General features: G+C 37.9%; 1 protein-coding gene across 1 annotated transcript in view; it reads left to right on the top strand.

The window, feature by feature from the left end:
- PCCA (propionyl-CoA carboxylase subunit alpha) overlaps positions 1 to 21,926 on the top strand; it is a 273,331-nt gene that overhangs the window by 13,118 nt on the left and 238,287 nt on the right. The window contains exons 2-4 of the mRNA XM_060769564.2: positions 4,691 to 4,774; positions 6,533 to 6,580; positions 6,674 to 6,742. Coding sequence (XP_060625547.2) covers positions 4,691 to 4,774; positions 6,533 to 6,580; positions 6,674 to 6,742 — 201 coding nt within the window. The remainder of the gene's footprint in view (positions 1 to 4,690; positions 4,775 to 6,532; positions 6,581 to 6,673; positions 6,743 to 21,926) is intronic.

Raw genomic sequence — 21,926 nt, 5'->3', positions numbered from 1 at the left:
TACAGTGACTTTAACTTTTGCCATCAAAGAAAATTATTTTCTTTCATTCTTCCCGCAATCTTGTGTCAAAGAACGACTTCCTTTTTCCTGTTTGTGCAAACTATTCCTTTATCTTCTTTGTTTAGTCAAATGGTAAATTCATTTGAATTTTTTTCACTTGACAAACAAATGCTCTATATTTTCTCTGAATAATTTTTTGGTGAAATGCTAGAGTTGTAAAAATGCCTAATAGCATTTTGTATATATGCCATTTTATCTTTACCCATTGTTCATCTTTGGCATCTGACTAAAATGCTAGCCCCCTCCCCCCATGCAATATTTCTTTGAGTTATAGTAACAGTTTTCTACAGATATGGCTCATTAATAAGACTATAGTCCACAAATCATATGCCATAATAATGTTTCACCACAAGAGACTTTGTTCTTGCTGTTAGCTACCTATTATGAAATCTAGGATGGCGGTTTTCCTTAATACTAAATTATTCCTATAAGAAGATATATGGGTTCTTAAATGCCCAGAGTTTTAAAATGAGGCTTGGCATTTTGTTTGAGAACTACTTTGCAAAGACAGTTTACACTACTATAGATGCTTGATAAATTGCTAACACTATTTGGAGATTCACCACATCATTTATACTTACTATTTAAGAAGGAATTTCATAAGGCTGTTGTTTATCTTGAGTTCATTGCTGAAGCTCATCCAGTGAATAAAATTAATTGCATTGAGAATTATCTGAGGCAGATTGTATAATGCACATGGTGATTTTTTTAACCATATTCTATGTCAGGGGTCCTCAAACTAAGGCCCTGGGGCCGGATACGGCCCTCCAATGTCATTTTCCTGACCCTCGTAGAGGGTCAATCTAAGTCTGAAATGACTTGAAAGCACACAACAACAACTATCATATCTCATCAGCCAAAAAAGCAGGTCCACACTTCCCATTGAAATACTAATAAGTTTATATTTGTTTAAATTGTTCTTCATTTTAATTATTGTATTGTTTTTAAGTGTTTTTGCACTACAAATAATATATGTGCAGTGTGCATAGGAATTCATTCATGGTTTTTTTCAAATTATAATCCTACTCGCCAACAGTTTGAGGGACTGTGACCTGGCCCTCTCTTTAAAACGTTTGAGGACTCCTGTTCTATGTACTCCATTGCTCAGTACATGGTTACATTATACTTCCTAGTGCCTCCTCTTTTTTTAAACTCAGTTTTGAGGTCCTACATTTCTCATTATGTTAAAATGAGAATGTAGAATATTGAGCATTGCAGTGCTTGCATGTTAGAGTAATATAATGGTTGGCACAGTGATGATGGATGCTTCCACTGCATACTCTGCTACTTGCTTTTGTATTCATAATGGTGAACTCACTTTTCATCACCAGGGACTATGTTGCAGAAAATTGTCACCATTTTCATGATAATGAGCCAAGTTTCAAGTGCTTGTGGTTATGCTCCTTTGCCAGTTGCTTAGGCACCCACCTGGCACACATTTTACTGAAATTAAGGCTGTCATGAATCAGGGTATTGGCAGATCCAGCACTCACATTCAGCTTCAACTGTTATTTTTCTGCTTTTGTGACTCACTTCCATGGTTCTTTTTTCATTCCTTGTGGTTGTAGCTGTAGCTCTGTATCTGCCATAGTAGGATGGTCATTTTTGAACATTTGAATCTACTCCTAAACAACTCTATGAGAGAGAACTTTATCCCCATGCTGAACACACATGGGGAGATGAATTTGTGTTCCTAGTATAGCTTCTGCCCATGAAAAGCATATGATAGAATGCTGTATCTTTTTTGTACACGGTATAAGTTTCGCAGACATCTTCATCACAGTGTGACAACTTTTATATTAAGCTACAAGCTCATCTGGCTTGCTAGACAAGCTAGTCACATGACACTCTTAGACACAACCAATTCTCCTCCCCCCACCTTTTCCACAGAAAATGTAAACGTGCAGAAATTTTCTGAAGGACCCTATATTGAGTGTTTGCAGTCTATGGGCCATTGTTTCATTTGCCATATTTGTTAGCACATTTTTGTTACAATTTGGGTGGATTATGTATTTGTGTCATATAACAGCTGTATTCGTATGCCATGTATCCCTAGTGATTTTTCCCAAGTGGATTGAAATGGAGGTTTGTGTATGCTTTCTGGATCTTAATATACAGTACTGTGTCATTATTCTCTCTCTCACCCCCCCCCCCCCCAATATACATATATGACAAAACTTTCTTAATGCCTGGCTACAGTATCTGGGGACTTGTGTGAAAATCTTAGTTCTCGTCCTTTGTAAATCACCCAAATGGTTTTGTGGCAATTAAAATTAATCTGCAGAAAGCAATTGTGAGTAATTGTAGTACGCCCTAAGATGCACCGGTGTCAATGTTCTCTGGGAGCTTTATATACTTCCAAAATGATGTTAAACCAGCCATATATTCCAGAAAAGTCCTTTTCTGGTTTGCAAAAGGAGGCATTGTTAAATTATTAAATAGTATAGGGAAGCTTGTAGACTATAATATATTTAAAAGCCAAACAGTTGCTTCTGGAGGTTCACCTTTATTTGGGCCAGAAAAAGAACAAGCTGGAAGAGCTGAGATCTGCAAAAACTTAAGTTTGTCTTACACTGCTAAAGGAGTTAGAGGTAATTTGGCTACAATGTTCTCAGGTTTTATGGGAAAAAGTGCTTCCTCTTCTAAACAAATAAAATAATGGATTATTGTGTACTGATGTGAATTTTCTCGGATGATAATACGTGCTGTTGCAGATAGAATTAATTGTCTAATATTGACAGCTGTCAGGATGTAATCACCACTTTGTAAAGACCTAGAACAGGGTAAGGAACTGTGGAAGATCAGGTGGTCACATTTGGCCACCAAGAAGCTTTGGAGGGGTACCTTCATTGTACCTGCGCACCCCACAAATCCCCCCAAATTATGGTTTTGTAACTTTTTTTATTCCTGAGGGCCACATGTGATCCACAAATTGCACATTGTCCATTCCTGTTCTAGAAGATCTTCCTGAATAAATCTTGGATGAAACCTATTTCACCAGATGCTTTTTATGAAAAGTCTACATACAAATTGAGAATTGGATTAGAGGAGTGGAACAATTTTATAGGTTAGAAGAACCAGATTTATGGATGCTTCATTTATTTAATTTGCATGTGTCAGTAACAATAAATCTTCTGTCAGGGAACAATTTATTTATTTATTTATTTATTTATTTATTTATTTATTTATTTCTCGCGCTTCTACCCTGCCCTTCTCAACAACCGAGGGGGGACTCAGGGCGGCTTACATAAGGCACAATTCGATGCCAACACAACAATAAGATAAAAATAAACATATATAAACAGTAATTAAAACAATTAAAACAATCAATTATACATCATAATAAATAAAAACCAATTTAGTGCTCAACGTTTGCCAGCTCAGAGTCCGTAAATTCATTCCACATTGTCAAATCCATCAATTCTAGTCATCGCTTGTCCTTTGTCTATCTGCCAGATTACCCAAAGGCCTGGTCCCATAACCATGTTTCTAATTTCCTTCTAAAAGAGAGGAGAGATGTTGATGACCTAATTTCACCGGGGAGTGAATTCCACATGTGAGGGGCCACCACCGAGAAGGCCCTGCTTCTCGTCCCCACCAACGTCACTTGTGATAGAGGTGGGGCCAAGAGCAGGGCCTCCCCAGAAGATCTTAAGCTCTGAAGCGGGACGTAGCATCTTCTATCCTCGTAGTTCTAAATGAATCTTCTATCTTCGTAGTTCTGTAACACTCTTTTTAAAGGTGTATTTGTTGTATCCTTTGGGATGATGTTATGGATTTATGAACTAATTTACATCTTGAAAGTGATACGAATCCTAAAGTCTTCTTGAAAACAACAAAACATCACCTTTAAGCTTAAATTAATTTTGTTTTTGTTTTTTTTCATTTTTCACATTCATTCTGATTTTCAGGAAGAGGGTGTGAAAGCACATAAGCAGATAACTGTACTTGAAATCTTCTTGTTTGTGGGATTTTACTGACATACGTGTGTGTGTGTGTGTGAGAGAGTGTGTGCATATATATATGTATAATCTAGTTAGTTGTATTTTAAAAAAGGTTAGTTGTACGTCTTTCGGGGCACACCTGGCATTTGAAACAGTGTTTCTGTGTTTAATAATTCCAGAAATTTTTGCAAGACAGTGCTGAGATGTTCTGACTGATGGAGTGTGTAGGGAAAGTCTTTTAATGGAACTGGTGGGGGCATAACTGTAGTGTGGTGATATATCATTGTTCAACATTGCCTATGCTTCAGTAAACCTATTGTCACAAGCCAAGAACATTAAATCTAAGGCTCAAAGTAGTGCTTCTTTGCTGGGAATAAGCCTCATTGGACTCCACTAGATTTGCTTTTGATATGTGAGGAGGTTTTTATAAGCCGTAAAATTAATAAATAACACTTTAAGGAATTTTATAACACATTGAATTTGAAAATAATATATGGTGCCGACTTTCTTTAGAAGCTGTTTAAATTTAATGCAGTGCTAGCAATTTTTTTTTAAAAAAAGTAAAAATAGAGCTCTGTCATTTTATTTTGTAACATGATTTATAACAAATAGCATAAAATAAACAAAAACAAACATATTTGCTATGAATGATTTAATAATTCATACTTGGCTTCTTTCTTTTACAGCGTATTGCAGAGATTTCAAGATGGAGATGGTGCCTTATCAATTCTCGGACTTTTCAGTCAGCAGTATATGATCCAAATGAAAAGGTAATTTTGTGGGTGCTAATTTGTTGCTCTCTAGTATCAACTTACTTATGGTTACCAGCTTTCAAGATTTTCAATTACATAGTTGGCAGCAAAACTTGACCCAGAGAACAAATTGTATGTCATTTAATTCTGTGATTTCCAGTTATTGGTTTTGGGGTTGTAGGGTTCATAGCATTCAAAGTTTTTTTGTAATCTACAGATGCTTTTCTTCTGGACCACTCCAGAGGATCATCTGGCAAGTCCAAAATGATTGTAGTATGGATGCATATTGGGATGTTGGTTGCTTGATACCACTAGGCTTAAATTATTGTTCTCATCAAAGAGAACAGAATTCAAGAGTCAAGCAGTATTATTGTTCTTACATTTAATAGTGAATCTCTGCTTACAGCTTGGCATATGTTATCTTTATGAATATATACACAAAGAAAAAAACGTAAGTATGTTATATAACTTTCAGTACAAAGGAAATATATAATGTGATTGGTCTGGATTCTCCTTGAAACTAGTGCATATGTAATAAGGCTAAAATCCAAAACACTTCTAGTTACATGTATTTTGGATGAGGGATACCCCCCTGGAAGGAAGAACATTAGCCCACAACCTAACTTCCAATATCTTGTAATAGTGATTAAGAAATCAGTCCTCTCACATATGCATAAACCATGTGTACATGGGCAAAGCCAATTCAATTTTTTTACAACTCCTACATGAAACTGTAAACCAAGGTTCTGGGGAAACTGATGCTTATTTTTGATCAGTGCGCTAAGTGTATGCAGTGCGCAGATGTTCAGTTGCTTGCAGTAGGAATGTATGCCTGTGTTTGTGTAGACTTTCAAGTTGCATGTTGACTTATAGTTATTCTATGAATTTTATAGGGATTTCTTAGATAGAGAATACTCAGGAATGGATTGCCAGATTTTTTTCTCTGTAGTTCTTTGCTATAGGCTGTTCCAGCTCACAGCTCCTGGTATTTGGCAGCAGACTCTTAGCCAAATATTAACCAGGGCTGACTCAGTTCAGTTTCCAAAATTAGTGTCATTAGATTACACTGGTCAATATACATTTTAGTGCCTCAAATGTTATTCCTGTTTCTGGATGTATTTGACTTTCTGATTCCAAAAATGGCAGTAGTTTTCCCCTAACTGTTCTCATTTTTGAGATACAGAACATATGCCATTTATCATTGTCATCTGCTCACCCATAAAAAACATGATAGAAAACTTATACAAGAAACTAGATGGGATGTGTTCTGTCCAATACAATTTTCTGAATCAGTGCCCCAAAGAACCACAGGAACAGACCTAAAAACCAAGACACCATGAAAAATGTGGGTTTTTTGTTGCACTATGTTACTTAACTTGTGCAGCAAGAATGAGTAATTTCAAATCAGAAAGCTTTGTTCTTTGGTTTGTTTAGTGTATTATCCAAATATGAGTGCTCTCATCTCGGTGGTTTGCTTCTTTCCCAATAAACCAAGGAAACAAACCAAAAAAAAGAACCCTGGATTCCATCTCTTGTTTGTTGGTGGAAAGTCTGTGATTTCACATCATCTGCATGTTGCTGGTAACTGAATGAGCCAAGATTCCTGTAGGGCCTTGGCTTTATTGTATTGTGCGACAGTGGCAGATAATCTATGTTTATTTCTTTGGCAAGCCCTCTGTATTTGGATTACTAAATGTATGTAAATGTAAATATCAATATTTAGATATGTTGTAGTCATAGGACTTATCTTTCATTCTTTCCACTTTCTTTCTTCAGACCTTTGAGAAGCTTCTTATTGCCAACCGAGGAGAAATTGCCTGTAGAGTAAGTATAACACACTGTATTGTAATTCATCTATTTTCTACCCTTTGTTCTTAGTTTAAAGCTGTTTTCCTCTTTCTCCCTTTTCATCACTAGGTAATCAAAACATGCAAGAAGATGGGGATTAAAACGGTTGCTATCCACAGTGATGTTGATTCCAATGCAGTAAGTAACGGCTGTGCAATTTCTTACTAGCTGGTCAAATCTAAACATTTAAGTAACACACTTTCCATCATTATATCAAGTCAAATGTTAATGCTTTGTTTTAAAATGAAACACAAATATCACTTGGTCATGCTTCCTTTGAAAAAGTGAATTTTATCAGATATTTGGTGGGTAGAATAAGGGAAGAAACCATGCCAATAACAAAATTAATAATACGTTTTTAATTCTCACATTCCACTTGCATCCTAGGAAGCTAGTGCCATGGATGATTGCATTCTTTTACTTCATGGTCTCTTTGCAGTCTTATGTATGGAATTGCATAGAATTTTATTTCTGCCATTTATAATAATATGCCATTCCACTCAAAGAGACATTAAATAAGACATCTGCTTCTCACTAAATTTGGTTACAGGCATGAGCTATACTTAACAAACTCTAGCTCAGAGTCAGAGCTTCATGCTCTTAGAAACAAAGTTTGTGTTCAAGAAATGCACAGGAATATTCCATATATTCTTTCTACATCCTGGTTGAGAACTTGAATTCACTCTGAAATCGGGTATTAGTCCAAATTGGGGTGCAAACAATTAAATAAATGCTCTTGGATGTTTAACAGACTATGAAACACTTTTTAAAAACTACACACATCAAGTAATGCTGAATGTGTTGGCAGTTTGCCAAGTGACATGGATTTAATTTCAGAACAAGTGAAGTAAACAAAACTTGTTGAATGTATGCCAGTAGACTAGGGCTGTTAGTGACATATGCATGAGTAAATAACACTATGGATGCATAGTTCATAGTGCAACAGACTTATTCTGCTGACAGTGGCAGATGTGAAGTTGGGCATACAACAGTGTTGTGCATTGATGTTGTACAGTGCAGTTGTGCATTATACATTTTGATTGCGCATTTCAGTTGCATATTTCATATTACAGTGGTACATTGTACAGTGACAGCCAGTCACTGGTGTGTGTTTTAAAGTATGCTGTTCTTCATTGGGGTTGTGTAGTGCTGGCATTAAGTGTGATGAGGAAATTCTGGATTGCAGCCATTGTGATCAAGGACCTGTTGGCTCTTTCACATGGGTTGTTTTATTCAATTGCAAGTGATCTGTTGTAAAAGTTACGGAAAACGGTTAGAAGTGGGGGGAAATGAGTGATAGAGTAGGGTGAATAATATACTTGTAGTATTCTGATTATTTTTATTTTAAGTGTGCCATTTCATTCTTTTATAATCATTAATTTCATTGATAATGTTGATTGTATTTTGTATTTAGTCTTAAAATACATTTAAATTCAAATTGCTATTTTTTGTAGCTCCAATAGTGTTGCCGACACTTGCTTAGTGCGAATAAGATTTTACTGTGATCATGTCTGCATGAGAGAATCATGTGGTACTATCAATCTGTGATTTATTTGTTGTTTTTTATAGCTATGTCTTAATGGAATTTAATTTACGACTATTTTGATTGTATTTTAAAAAGGTTTTAGTTGGTGTCCTTTTTGGTAATGTTTCCTTTAGCTGTTGAGTCCCAGATTGAGAAGACATAATTTTATCATAAATAAATATGATGACAGTGATGATGATAATGGGCTAATGGAGGGTCAATCAAGGAAAGTATCACAGTGTGCAACTATGATGATTTGTGATTCCTTGAATCAGTATTACCATAATAGTATGGAAATAGGATGCCCTTTGGTACCCAACAGCTATTGTTTTCTAGGAACTGGGCCTAGATATTTTTTCTAAAAGGTAATATCATTCAGAGAGAAAAGCCATTAATGAATTCAATTGCAGTTGAACCAGAATGAAAGAAGAAGACATAGGACTTTAGGTTCTAGAGAAAACATTGTTATTATATGAATATTTAGCAATCCAGTCAGTACAACTCCCAACTTTTCTGCTTCTAATAATTTCCTCACAGTTTAGTTCTAATGTCAATAGCATAATAATTCCTTTAAAAAATATATAAAAATAAAACTGGTATGATATTCCTTGGCAAACATAGCTAAATAATACTATGAACCATGCCACTTCGATACATATTGGACTGTGGCTTTTTTTAAAAAGGGAAAAAACATTCTGAATGAACAGGTTTCATTCTGTAATTGCCTTGCTTCTTTTTTCACTCCTTTAAGGTGGTAAAGTCACCATGCCTTCTTTGCTTTGAAGAAGAATGGTAGAGTACAATAAGGTAGAAGATAATTTTGAAGTGCAATTGCTCATGATTATTGACATAGCCATATCCCCAAGGAATTGTTGTTAATCCATTGAGTGTGCATGCGTATCTATAAGTATCTCAAGTAGCAGTCCATCAACTATTATCCAATTCTTAAGGTAGGATTATGGTATAGTGAGCTTGAAAGAGCAGTGTAGAAGTGAGCACGTTGGTTTTCCACTGGAGACCTGTATTTACATGGGGAAAGTGTCTGTAACTATCATGGGAGCATTAGTTTAAGAATGTACAGAACCTTTGTTTCTAGCATAAGTGAAAAATTGGTTTCTTTCCTGCCTTTGTATCATAGCTATGTTCAGAGTGAATGAGGAAGTCTGGGTGGAGAAAAATGTAGTTGATCTTCATTGTCCCTGCTAACCGGAAACATGTCAGCCCTTTAACTTAACAAGACATAGTCTTTAATTAGAGTGTGGCAACTTGGTATACGAAAACTAGCAACTCACCATTCTCCTAGAATAGATTGCACAATATATGATCCTCTGGCTGCATTTCAGTTGGCTTCTGATGGCTGCCAGGTGGAGCACACCCTGGGCAACAGCAATGCAGCCATCAGTGCATGAGCAAGCTTTGACTCTCCCCCAAAACCAGGACCAAGAGCACGAGCCAGGCCCCAGTTCACAGACCTCTTCTTCTTCCAATGTTCTGCAGGGTGGGTAGGAGATACCAGGGATGCTGTCCTTCTTCTGCCAGGCAGCTCAGGCTCCCTTGGATGGCACATGGAATTAGTGTGTATCTGCTCTGCAGTGTCGGGGAATGAGTGCACCAAGCCACAAGTGACACAAGTGAAGGAGGGGCAGAGAGCGAGTGGGCTCAAAGGTGGCTTCCCATATGGTTGTGGAGAGCACAGAGGAGGCCTTGTGCTTAGGACTGCGGAAGGGATGCAAAGGCTCCGTGGACAGGTTTCCCAAGAACAAAATGACTCCAGCCTCAGTCTTGGGCGTGCGGCCTGAAGAAATCTAGCTTGTTTTAATACTTGCCCCTATCTTCTTTGAAGTTGTGCAGGTCTTTTGGCTTCTTTGGAAAGTGCCAAAACAAAAAACCCAGTTCAGTTGCAGTACCAGACTATTGCCTTGTGTTGAATTTCTGGTTTTTAAGATTATTCCACTGTCAAAAGCAGCCACTTTGGATCAATACATGATTCCCTGGAATTCTTGCTTATTTTTGTGTGTGAATGTGCCCAGCATTATTAATGTAGTGGAAATGAAAGTAGGATTAAAATTTTAAAAATTGTATTTAAAGGTTAGTAAAATGGTCTTAAGTATTAATCATTTACAATGTGTAATACATTTCTGCCTCTTTGCGGGCTGCAAAGAAGCAGATGCTTCAGTCTTTAGAGTTCTGTTCTTGTGTAGAAAATAACAACTTTAAGTACTGAATTGCTTCCTCGACCATGACTATAGTATTGGTCGTGTGACTGAGTATAACAGACCTTTAACATTTATTTAATGCCTTGCGTACATGTAGTTAAATTTTTTATGATAACTAAAGAACTGGCTAGCGCTAATTGAATGGGAACAAAAGACGTTATAGCATAAGGCAGTGAATGAGGGATAATTTTATTTGGCATTTTTAACACAGCAGGGACTCTCTAGCTTTAGACTGTAATGAACTATAAATGACTAGAAAAGTCCCATGGGAAAGTAATTACAAGAATCTGGTGGAGTAAAAGATTATTAGTGTATTTGCCAATGAAGTTGTATTCTTATTACTTATGCCATCCTATTGAGAACTTTATGTGCTACATGTTTTTTTACAAATAAAAAACTATGTATCGTTCACTCATCTCATAGTAAGATTGGAAGCTACTTTACTGCTTAACTCATTCTACTGAAATTTGTAAGACTTGATAAGTGTTTGTCTTTGGTTGGATTATATGTAGCTATGACTGAATTGCATACAAACAGTGAACATTTGTAGATGGTGTCATATGGTTTTTCTGCATCCTGGGATTATTTCCTCTTTTGGTATATTGTGGAATAAAGGTGTGTATGATTAATTTCATATGAAATAACATCTCATACATCTCGTAATCCGAACTGGTTAGATGTTTATGTGGTGTTTTGTGCCTATTCTGTCTGTGCCCATTTTGTGGTAGAAATGTATACTTTCTTCAGAAAAAGTGTAAAGATTGAATATTCAGGATCACCCATGACACATTATTTCTGATCTCTATATATGGTTGTGAAAATTGGATAGTGAAGAAAACGGACAGGAAGAAAACCAAATCATTTGAAATAGAAGTTGAAGGAGAGTTCTATAGATACCATGGAATGAGGTCATCAATAAATAATATAATGGAACCTGCTATTCAAAAGGCAGTCTGGAGCTGTAAGCCACAAGAGAAGATAATTGAGACTATTTCCAAAACTAGGCTTGAATATAAGTATCTGTGGTAATTATCATAGGCCTAGGGATAGTGGAAAGTAAGACCTTAAGTGGAGGAACTAAGGAGAGATGGGCTGAAGATACTGGTTCTGACCCACCAGCCTATGAGCATTCTCTTGTTGTGGCTTTCCTGTCAACCTTTTCATTTTCTACAAAGTACCTCTATCAGTATGTGGTAGCAAGAGAAGGAAAAAAAATACAAAAGAGGAATACCTCCTCCCCTTCATTGAGTAAAATGAAACAGGTACTGGATCATTTTGGATATGTGATGGAAAAACTGGAAGTGGAACAGATGCAAGAGCGGATGGCAGGTGATAAGGAGTATTTTGATCATGAAAGTGTCAAAATGAAATAAATTTAATTTGAGCTTGATACTTCATGGTGAAATGGACAAAAATTAAAAATTGATCTGGTTTCTGAATTTGGCCCAAGTTTCTGGAAATGTTACCTGTAGATCCAGCCACTTGGAGACATGCTACTATACCGGGAAGAAATCTACTAGAATGAAGTAGTTTTCATCCAGATCTTCAAGTTTGAATCCTGAAAATGTTAATTCCTAACATCTATTTTCTGCAAGGCTGTGCCCAATAATGATTGTGCAAGCGGACTGCTACCATGTGGCAGTTTGTCTGTTTTGCTTTACATGCTATTTCTGACAAGTTCTGACCAAAAATCAACCCTTTCATATTTCCATTCTATATTATATGGGTGTAAATGAGAGCTGGATAAAGCTGGATGACCAGGTAGTTCTCAAATTGAGCCTGAAGATGCTGCTCTCTCTCTCTCTCTTTTTTAAAACCACACACACAAAGGGTTGCCTCTCTACAAACTGCAGAAGAAATATTTTAGGATTTATTTATGGATTAAGTCATTTAAATTTATTTTCCTGACTAAAGCAGTGTCTAACTCGGTTACATATATATTGAAAGGAATAAAACGTTTAACATATCTGAGTTTAAATTAAAAACGTGTACCAAAATCTTATCTATGTAAAGCTGAAAAATTGTGTCTCATGACTTTATCAACATCCATTTTGTCTTATCTTGAGCTTGGCAAAGAAGGAACTAGCTGAATGTATGTCTGAGACCCATTTCTCATCCACGACACCAGAATTTTTGTCTTGGTTTTATTTTCTACTTCTCCTGGCTTCTCACCTCTTTTACATCCTGCTTTCTTTACCTTGCTAATTCATAGAGATACGAAGTCCTTGGGGTAATGTAGGAAGAAAACACAGATAGAAATTCAGCAATACATTTTATTTTAGAATGATGAATAAAATATTTAAGAAAAGGTGTTTAGTAGTGCTATGCAAAACCTTGTAATTCATTTGTTTTATCTATTTCATAAGATTCATACTTACAAGGTGATATTAAGAAACACGAAGGGCGGCCACGCAAGAAACTTAAGAATCAAAACACTCATCTATGACTTTTTGTTATAGTTCAATAAACTTCATTACTTTCTCAAAGTTAGTTGGTGTGAAGCCAAAGATGCAATTTATTTTTAAATTAAGGTTGCCTGTCACCATTGAGATGGCAAGCTAGCTGGGAGAGAGACTGAGAATTCTGGGAAATGTAGTTTGGGAAGCCAAGAATTCCTGTGCCAGAGAATTTAAAAGGCCCTGCCGTAAACTACATTTCCCAGAATTCTGCTCACATCCTCAATATCCGTCTGTAGCAGCAGCAGAGTTCCAATAAATTATTGAATCTGCAAAGAGGACCAAGTAAGTAAATCTGTGTTGGACTGGGAGGAAAATCCCTAAGTTGAAGTTCTATGGTATGTGCTGTGTGTCATAAAGAGAGAAGGGGGGGGGGGGGAAGGGGGAGATCAATGGGATAACTGTTGTGGCTTTTTAAAAAGGTTTTTTTGTCAAAACTTTAAAATTTCCCCAAGTAGATGTGCAAATCTTTCTGATACTTTTTTTTGGGGGGGGGGGGGGGAGGATGATTCCCTGGTTATCTTAAATTAAGCAGATAGCTTTTGTAGTTGTTTTTAAGAATGTTGTTTGTAAAATCTTTTTAAAATCCCCAAAATTGGTGGATGAGTGAAACGTGCTGAAACTTTTTTTGGGGGGGGGGGCGGGGGGGGGGTAACAGTGGTAAATGTTGTAGGAAGTTTCATGCTGATAGCTCTAACAACAAAGAAGAAAGCAGCCTCAGAATTTTCCCCATTGGCACAATTATTTAACAAAAAAGTAATGAAAAAATTGTCATATCTTTATAGTTATGATATGGACCCCTAACAATATTTTAGAAACACTTTAGAAATGATTTGCACCCCTAATTTAGTATTGAGCATTGAAACATTTTATAATTTATCTCACAAGCCTAGTGCTTATATATTTATAGACTTTTATGTAAAACTATGTACAGTCTCTTACATTTCTTTCCTGCTCCTAATAAACTGGCAACACCAAAGGGCTTCTTTAGTTCAGGTGTTTCTTTCACTTAGGAGTTTTGAAGCTTCATTTGTAACACAAATATAATACAGGTCATAGGATTGTCAGCTTCAAAATTCAATTTCATATAGAGATGGGGGGCTTCTAAGAGGCATTCGGTCACTGAATGTTTGAATTGGTTTACAAAAATCCTGAATTAAGTTGCCACTTTTTCTCAGAACATCAGAACATCAGTGGATTTAAATAAATCCTAAGGCATTTATGTTGTTTGAACTGGCCTTAGGCCAGGTGACCTTTCTCTATAATGCCATTTTGTCTTTATTTCTTTTTAATTACAGCAACAATATTTTAATACTACGGTCCATAGACCCACCAGTAAAACCAAGAGTCATTATAAATTCTCCCATCTCAGTCACAATTCTTGTGTGTACATAAACATAGACATACTTAGACAACAATTACATAACAAACTGCACAAAACCCATCTCTAATCTAATTACAAAGAACTCTAAAACTGCCATTATATACATACATTCATTTTAAAGTGGATTTCCAGTTTTCCTTTTGCCGGTTTCTTTTTCATTTTATGTTTTGCTTTCAGTGTATATTCAACAAATTGTTTACTTATCCTTGTTTTAACATTAACAAATAAATATATCAACAGTGTATATTTCCAAGCTTATACATAATGTCTTTTCCTTTCCCTCAGATATATATCGATAAAATGATTTCAATTCTTCTATAAATGCATCGAAACTTATCCTTCAACAACATTGTTAATTTTTCAGTTTCTATTAATTCCCACATCTTCTTTGTCCAGTCTTCTGTAGTTGATGTTTCCATTTTTTTCCCATTGTTGAGCACATACAATTCTTGTTGCTGTTAATATGTACAACAGTATTCTCTCGTGCTCCTTTTTATTTCATTGTCCAACAGTCCGAGTAATATAAATTCTGGCTTGAAGCTGGTTCTTGTTTTAAGAATATCTTGGATTATAGTGGCATAACTCCCTTCTGCTCGTTTATCTCAGAGATCAGATGGTTCAAATGTCAACAGACAGATGTGCCAGAATGGTCAGAGAAAGGGTGAAAGCCTCACCCAGTTCATGGACACACCCAGTCTACTGGTACAAGGTTTGGCCAAAATCAGGGTAGACCTGGGTGATTTCTAACACATGGAAATCAGTGGGAATTCTTGACAATTAAAGTTCCTTGGTCTTAGTCCACCTGCTGGAACCACATGCATGCTGAAAGTGATGGAGTTTGGACGGCACACATATCATCAACCAGTCACTGTACATCTCTGCCAGGATATAACCTCCTCTAAACAGGCCCTGACTCAGACATGGGGTATGGAGCATGATACTGTGTTCTCTGTAGTAGCATAACACTGGCTGCACACTGTGGGAATTAGTACAGTGCAATCTACCACAAGACATCCAACAAACAAAAACTTTCCAAAGGAAGCAAGAGAATTGCTACATTCTCTTCTAATGCTTCTCTCTCCAGCATCCATACAGGTTAAACTCTTAACAGAAATGCAGCTGAAAGCACCAAACACCCACCTGGAAACCTGGAACTTTTAACTTTCAACAAACCATTCAGGTGAGTCCAATGACAGAGATGCAGAAAATGCAATGTTGAAGATACTGATTTGTCTCCCTTGTGCCCTTTCTTTGTGTCTCTGTAATAGCTGTAAGATTATGTTTCTGTAATAACCATAAGATTGTCTCTCTGACTTTTAAAAGAATGGGGTGGGTACAAATAAGTAAAGTCAGTTCTTCTTCGTGGTCTCTGTGAAACCACTCATATTGTAGTTTCCTGGACCTGCGTAGCAAGTCTTGGAATCTTCTGGAAAGCTCTTTGGCTTTAAGGCTATAGCCCTGCCCACACTCACCAGATGATATATAGCCAGTGTGAGGGGATGTAGCCTCAGTTCCTTTTTTCCACCACCTCAGCCGCAAGCTGAGGAATCTCTTAGATTGACTGACTTATTTTATTGACCTTCGGGCTGTTCTTTGACTACTCTTTGTATACTCCAACTCTATTACAGTTTGACATGGACTGTGAACGACTCAGACTCTTGCTTTAAGAAGTGTGCATCCTGTGGTACTAAGTTGCTAGATGCTGATGGACATATGTTTTTGCTTTGTCTGGGTGAAGGGCGTATTGTAGGCTCTTGTGAGGTGTGTTTCTCTTTTACACCCCAGGCCAGGAAGGATCGAGACCTGCGCCTTAGGGCCATGCTGTATGAGCAGGCTCTATTCCCTACCTCTCCCAGTCACTGAAAGTAGCTGCATCAGAGATGCCTGCTTTTAGGCAAACATACGCTCACTTTCAGGCATTGCCTCTTCACCAGTTGGGATGGCTCCAACTGTGGCGAAATGCTCTAAACTGGTGTCTGCAGTGTAGCGCCCAGCAGCAGAGTGACACCAAAAGAGGCAGAGACCATGGGAGAAGCAAAAACCTCCGGCAGCTTCTGGGCATGCTCTTACGCCGCCTCTTACTTCTGTGGAACCAAACCAGTCCCCCTACCCAGCACTTATGCTGTGGTAGAAGCTGTGAAGTCACAGGATGGCCATTTACCTCCAGAGGGCTCGAGTGGAAGTGCAGGTTGCATCAACGCCCCTTGTACTGCCGATACAGTGGGGGATCCGCTCTTCCCATCAGAACAGCAGCCCAGTCTTTAGCTAACTCAGTGTCCTGATTTAGCCCCCATTGTAGTTCCAGCAGTACCACGACGTATAGACAACATGTACAGGTGGACCTGGCCATCAGTGAGTTGATTGGGGAAGGCATCCAAACCAAATTCAGTGGTGGTAGATGTCACTCAGCCACATCGAGCCTGGAGAGCCCTTGTTAGCCCGTTGGATAAAGAGGGGCGAAAAATAGATTCCATAGGCAGGAAGGTGTATTTCTCAGTGGTGCTTATTTCACGGTTTGACCATTATGAGGTTTAGATGGGGGCCTATCAGTGTTTCCTATGGGATAAGATGGCACCCTATATTAACCAGCTCCCAGAGGAGCATCAACGCATGGCCAGAAGAGAAAGTGAGTTGTGTGCACTATGAGTGTGCACTTGATTCCATAAGGACAAAGTGGTATTCTGGACTGATATTTTGTTTCTCCCACAGGTTGCCTCTAAGTTTCACATGTCGCAGGGCATAATATTGCCTGCTTTTGTCCAGAATTCTGGATATTCGAAGGGCTCTGGTTTTCTATGTTCACAGAACAAAGGACCATAGGAAGTCACCCAAATTATATTGGAAATACAGGGAGGATTTGCTGGGCCTTCCTGTATCTCCTCAGAGAGACTCTTCCTGGATTGTCTCCAGTATCCTGTTGACCTATCAGCTTGCTGGGAGTGACCTGCCAACTCATGTCAGGGTCCATTCCACATGGGCAGTGGCCACATCCACTGCTTTCCTGAAGGGTGTTTCCCTTCAAGATATCTGCAGTTCAGCTATTTGGGCTACCCTAATTACCTTCATAACGCATTGCAAGACGGATGCGGCCTTTAGGCGATACTACATTTGGAAGGGCGATACTACTGTCATTAGTGGCATGACGCTTGCTGTCCAAAGTCATTAGCTTGCTAGTCTACCATATGTGCGATTTCACAGGGATCATGAAGAAGATGGTTGGGTTGCTTACCTGTAACCATGTTTCTCCATGTTCATGGAGTTTGTATTCAGAGATTCCACACCCACAAATTTCATTTTAAAGAAAAAATCCAAGTAGCAAAGCTTTAGATTGCCATTTTATATAAGAGAAATCACTTAACTGTGCCATTGTATATAACTGTACTAGAACATCCATAAATTTTGATGTCCAAGGGAGTTCTGGAAACAAACCCAGTGGATATCAGGGGCTTACTGTAAACAAGGGAGAATAGGATACCAATGTTTCATTTGCAGTTAACAGATATTCATCCTTTCTCAAAAGCATCCTTGCTGCTTATCAAACAGTTATTCCCACTTTTGTATTTTAGGAGCATAGGAAGTTTGACCTGATAAATATGAATCTTGTATGTGCAAAGAGGACCCATAGAAACAATGGAGAGAAGGAAACAGGTTAGTTCAAATTTTCTTTGAATCTTCTCCCATATCACCCCAGCAGAATCTTTGAGTATACTGCTACCTTAATAAAATAAAGGTCTTCCTCCTCCTCTATTTATTTATTTCCTTATTTATTTATACCCCACTTTTCTCTCTTGATTGAGACCCAAAGCGGCTGTGATAAGATTATTTACCAATATTTTATCAATAATGTGCGTCTCTTGTTTCTTTCTGTTCTCCACAGGAATATGATCCACAAGTTCAGCTTCTATAGATCAGAAGATTGCTGCCTGTAGTTTTGCCAACCCACCTGTCATCTCTGTGTTCACGTATCCCTGCAGTGCCTTGGTTGGACAGCTATGGGTTAAATGCAACACAAGCTTATGTAGCTTGGCTACATAAAGGCACTCTGCACATATCTTTACTGTCAATCTGCTCGTTATCCAATATACAGGAAACTTGCTGAAAGTTGCTAACAACATGGCATGCTGTTCTGTCTGCAAATCCATTTAGTGTTCATTTACAGAATAAAATATTATGTATAACATCGGAATCATATTTATTTGTTTCCCTGGATACAAGAAAATCTTTGTTTATTTCCACTTGGCACAGATGTAATACATTCCAGCAGAAAGAAAGGTAGGAAAGCCAGGGGATGAAAACCGAAGTTTTATGCAACAAAAAGGAAAGGGGAAAGAAAGGCTTCAACATGATCCCCAGTCATAAGGAAGGACGACATGGATTCCTACATAGCCCCAGTCATGGGGCAGTGGAGAATGGGGGTCTTCAGTACAGTCCTTGGGCACAATGTAGAGTGGCAGTGCCCTCCACACAATCTACGGACAGAGAATGAAAGGGCATGTCCCTATCATATTTAAAGGGAAAATAATGGGAAGGGCCCATTCTCAGTTCCAGGCATGTTGTTGAAGGGAGGAAAGTGGGAAGAGACAAACCTGAACTCCCCTCATCCAATTCCTGAGGCAGAGTGGGAGAAACCAAGTCACACACAGCCTATCAAGCTTAAAAGGGGGAGCAAAAGAAAGAGAGATAAATGTTGGATCATTGTTCAGAGGGAAGAAGGAATATGAGCAAAATATTATCTCTTAGGCCAGAGTTTGGGAAAGCTTAGAGCGCAGGAAAGAGCACACAATGCCCCTATTAAAGTAGCTCCATTGGCTGTCAATACGTTTCCGGTCTCAATTCAAAGTGCAGGTCCTCACTTATAAAGCCCTGAATGGTTCTAGCCCTGCCTATCTTTGCGACAACATCCCCCCTATTAACCTGCTCAGGTGTTGAGATCTGTTAGGGAGGCTCTCCTTTTGGTTTCACCACCGTCACAAGTGCGGTTGGTGGTGATGAGGTAGAGGGCCTTCTACTCCCTGGCTTTGGAACGCCTTCCCCAGGAAAATTAGTCAGGGCCCCACACTGCCCTCCTTCCATAGGGATCTGAAGACTTGGATGTTTAAACAAGCCTTTGAGAACGTTTAACCCCAATGGTCCAGAATCAATGACACAGCACTGCACTTTCATCCCATGCACTGTTCCTTAGCTACATTTTGCACTATCATATTATCTTGTCTAGTTTAAAGTTTGGCCATGTCTTACATTAGTTGTCACTAATTTAGATGTTGTTCTAAATTGCTGTTTTTATATGCTGTAGTTTTTACTTTGTATTGTACTATGTGATTATTTTATGCTTTGTCTTGGTACTTTGTGCTATATGTAAGCTGCCTCAAGTCCCTTCGGGGAGATGGAGCGGGGTGGGGGGAGGGTACCAAAATAAAGTAGTAGTAGTAGCAGTAGCAGTAGCAGTAGCAGTAGCAGTAGCAGTAGTAGTAGTAGTAGTTGTTGTTATATTGTTTGGTTTTCAATTCCCATGATACCCTAGATATCAGGATAGTCTTCCTAACCTCTGTCCAAATCAGGGTGGCTCTGTGCTCCAAAGTGTTTGGGAGGCTAAAGTTGCAGCCGCCTATGGACCAAAATATAAAAACAAACTGAACAGCCCTGTGTGAACAACCCACAGGAATTCTGTCCTGCTTCATTCCCAATCCCACAAATCCAGAGGCCTGGTGAGAGAATTGTGTTCCCTAGTGCTGTTTTATGCAGTACTGCACACACCATCACAATGTTCTTTGACATGTTCTGTGTAGGGAAAGGTTATTCATGGCAGCCAAGGCTATACAACTGCTCCATCTGTTGTTGCCATCATTCTCTGTCATCCTTCTATGAAATTTCCAGGTACAGGACAAGATACAATAAAGCAGTTTCTGAAATAGTACTAAGCCACCACTTTAGAGCCTATTGACAAAAAAATAATAATCAAGAGTCTCATCAACAAAATGAAAAAATAGAGTTAATGAAGTATTTCTGTTGGGCTTTTCGCATGATGCTATGATATAGGGAATTAAAGATCTTGCACTTTATATTCAACATTAAATTGGGGCATTTAGAAGATAGAAATTGCTGAGTGCATGTTCGATGAGGTACTGTGCTAGATGATGAAGAGTCTTGATTACTAATTATTCCCTTTGAGTGACTGACATATTCTCCAAATCTCTGATTTGTTGGCGTTGTTTTCAAAATAACACATGAGATGGCCTCAGAGATAACTTTATAAGAATTATCAGATCTCCCCCAATCCTCAGTTCAGGTCATGCAAGATTTTAGTAGCCTACCTCCTTTGAAACATTCAGACACAGTGGTGCTCATATTTCAAGATATCTCCTAGGGTATCATGCCAGGAAAAAGAATTTCAAATCATTCACTTTGCTCTTGAGAGAAGTTGGAAGTCTTACTTGTGGGGTTTTCTGTTTCTGTTTAAATTGCCATGCTGAGAAAATCATGATCACACCGACCATGACACAATTTTTACAAAACTGTGAAGGAATAGGTATCCAGATGCCAAGGAAGATAGAGGAATTGGCTAAAGAGCCTGAAGATTGTTAGAAGAAGAATACCTCATCTGGCTGGAAGAATTGGTGACACTGAGATGGAAGGGATCCTGGTTGTGAAGATCTGTTATGGAGAGCTGAGGCTTCGGTTGCCATTTTGTTTCTTGTCTTTGCCCTGTTGAAAAACATAAGAATGTCAAATTACTTACATGGAAGCAGGGGGAAATGACCATTTGGGGGAAAATATACCTGTGAGAATTATGTCTCACAAAGAAAAATGGTGGCGTGATTACATTTGAGAGACAAACCCTTCAGCTGTATGTTAGGACTTGTATTTGTTGGTATTATGTTTGGATTTTGTTTGTAATTCTGAATGTTAAATGGATGAGGAAAATAAATAATCTTTTATATAAATGACTTGTCAGGATATTTTTTAGCTCATGAAATGCTTTCAGTCCTATCTACAAGTTTGAATGACGTGAGTTCTGTAAAAACAAAAAGAAAAAAACCCAAGGAATTGGGCATTAACAGAACAATCTCCTTTAACTCGAGAATTTTATTTCTACAGGATACCCATCGTTTCAGTAATGTTACAAATTGTTACCCTAAATTTGGGGGTAATTGTTGTTCTGGTGAATGATCAGAAGCAAGCAGTCTGGTTGTGATCATAACTTCACATGCATATTTAATAGAGGTTGAAGATTTGCTTATAGGTGCTGAGAGTAGATATATTCTCACTTGAAATTGCATTGTAAACAAAAAACAATTATCACAATTTTCTTTTACCTAAAATAGAAGCTTCTGTTTCAGATGTGGTATTATATGAGAGGTGATATACATTCCATTATAGATAGGAATCTTACTGGATTATCAAGTGCCCCAGATCTAAAAAGGGAGAGCTTACAATACTTACTTATGGCTTATTTGCATGTCTCAAAATATAATTATCTGAGATGCAGGGAGTTCATGCATTGTTCTGGAAAATATAGTGCTTATTCAAGAATAGATCATGGTTTGGATTTCTGAAGATATCAACTGGAAAAAAATGGAATTTTTTTTAACCAGCACTGCCTTCAGACCATCATCTATATCACTCATATGTCATTTTTCAATAGTGTAAGCAGGCACACGTATATGGTGTGCAAGTACACCTACTCTCACTAGATACTATCAGTGATTTGAGGAACTCTTAAAAAAACTTTGAAGACATTGTA

The sequence above is a fragment of the Anolis sagrei genome, chromosome 3 (genome assembly GCF_037176765.1).
Source record: "Anolis sagrei isolate rAnoSag1 chromosome 3, rAnoSag1.mat, whole genome shotgun sequence".
In the NCBI taxonomy this organism is placed as follows: Eukaryota; Metazoa; Chordata; class Lepidosauria; order Squamata; family Dactyloidae; genus Anolis; species Anolis sagrei.
This window is presented reverse-complemented; position numbering and strand designations above follow the sequence as displayed.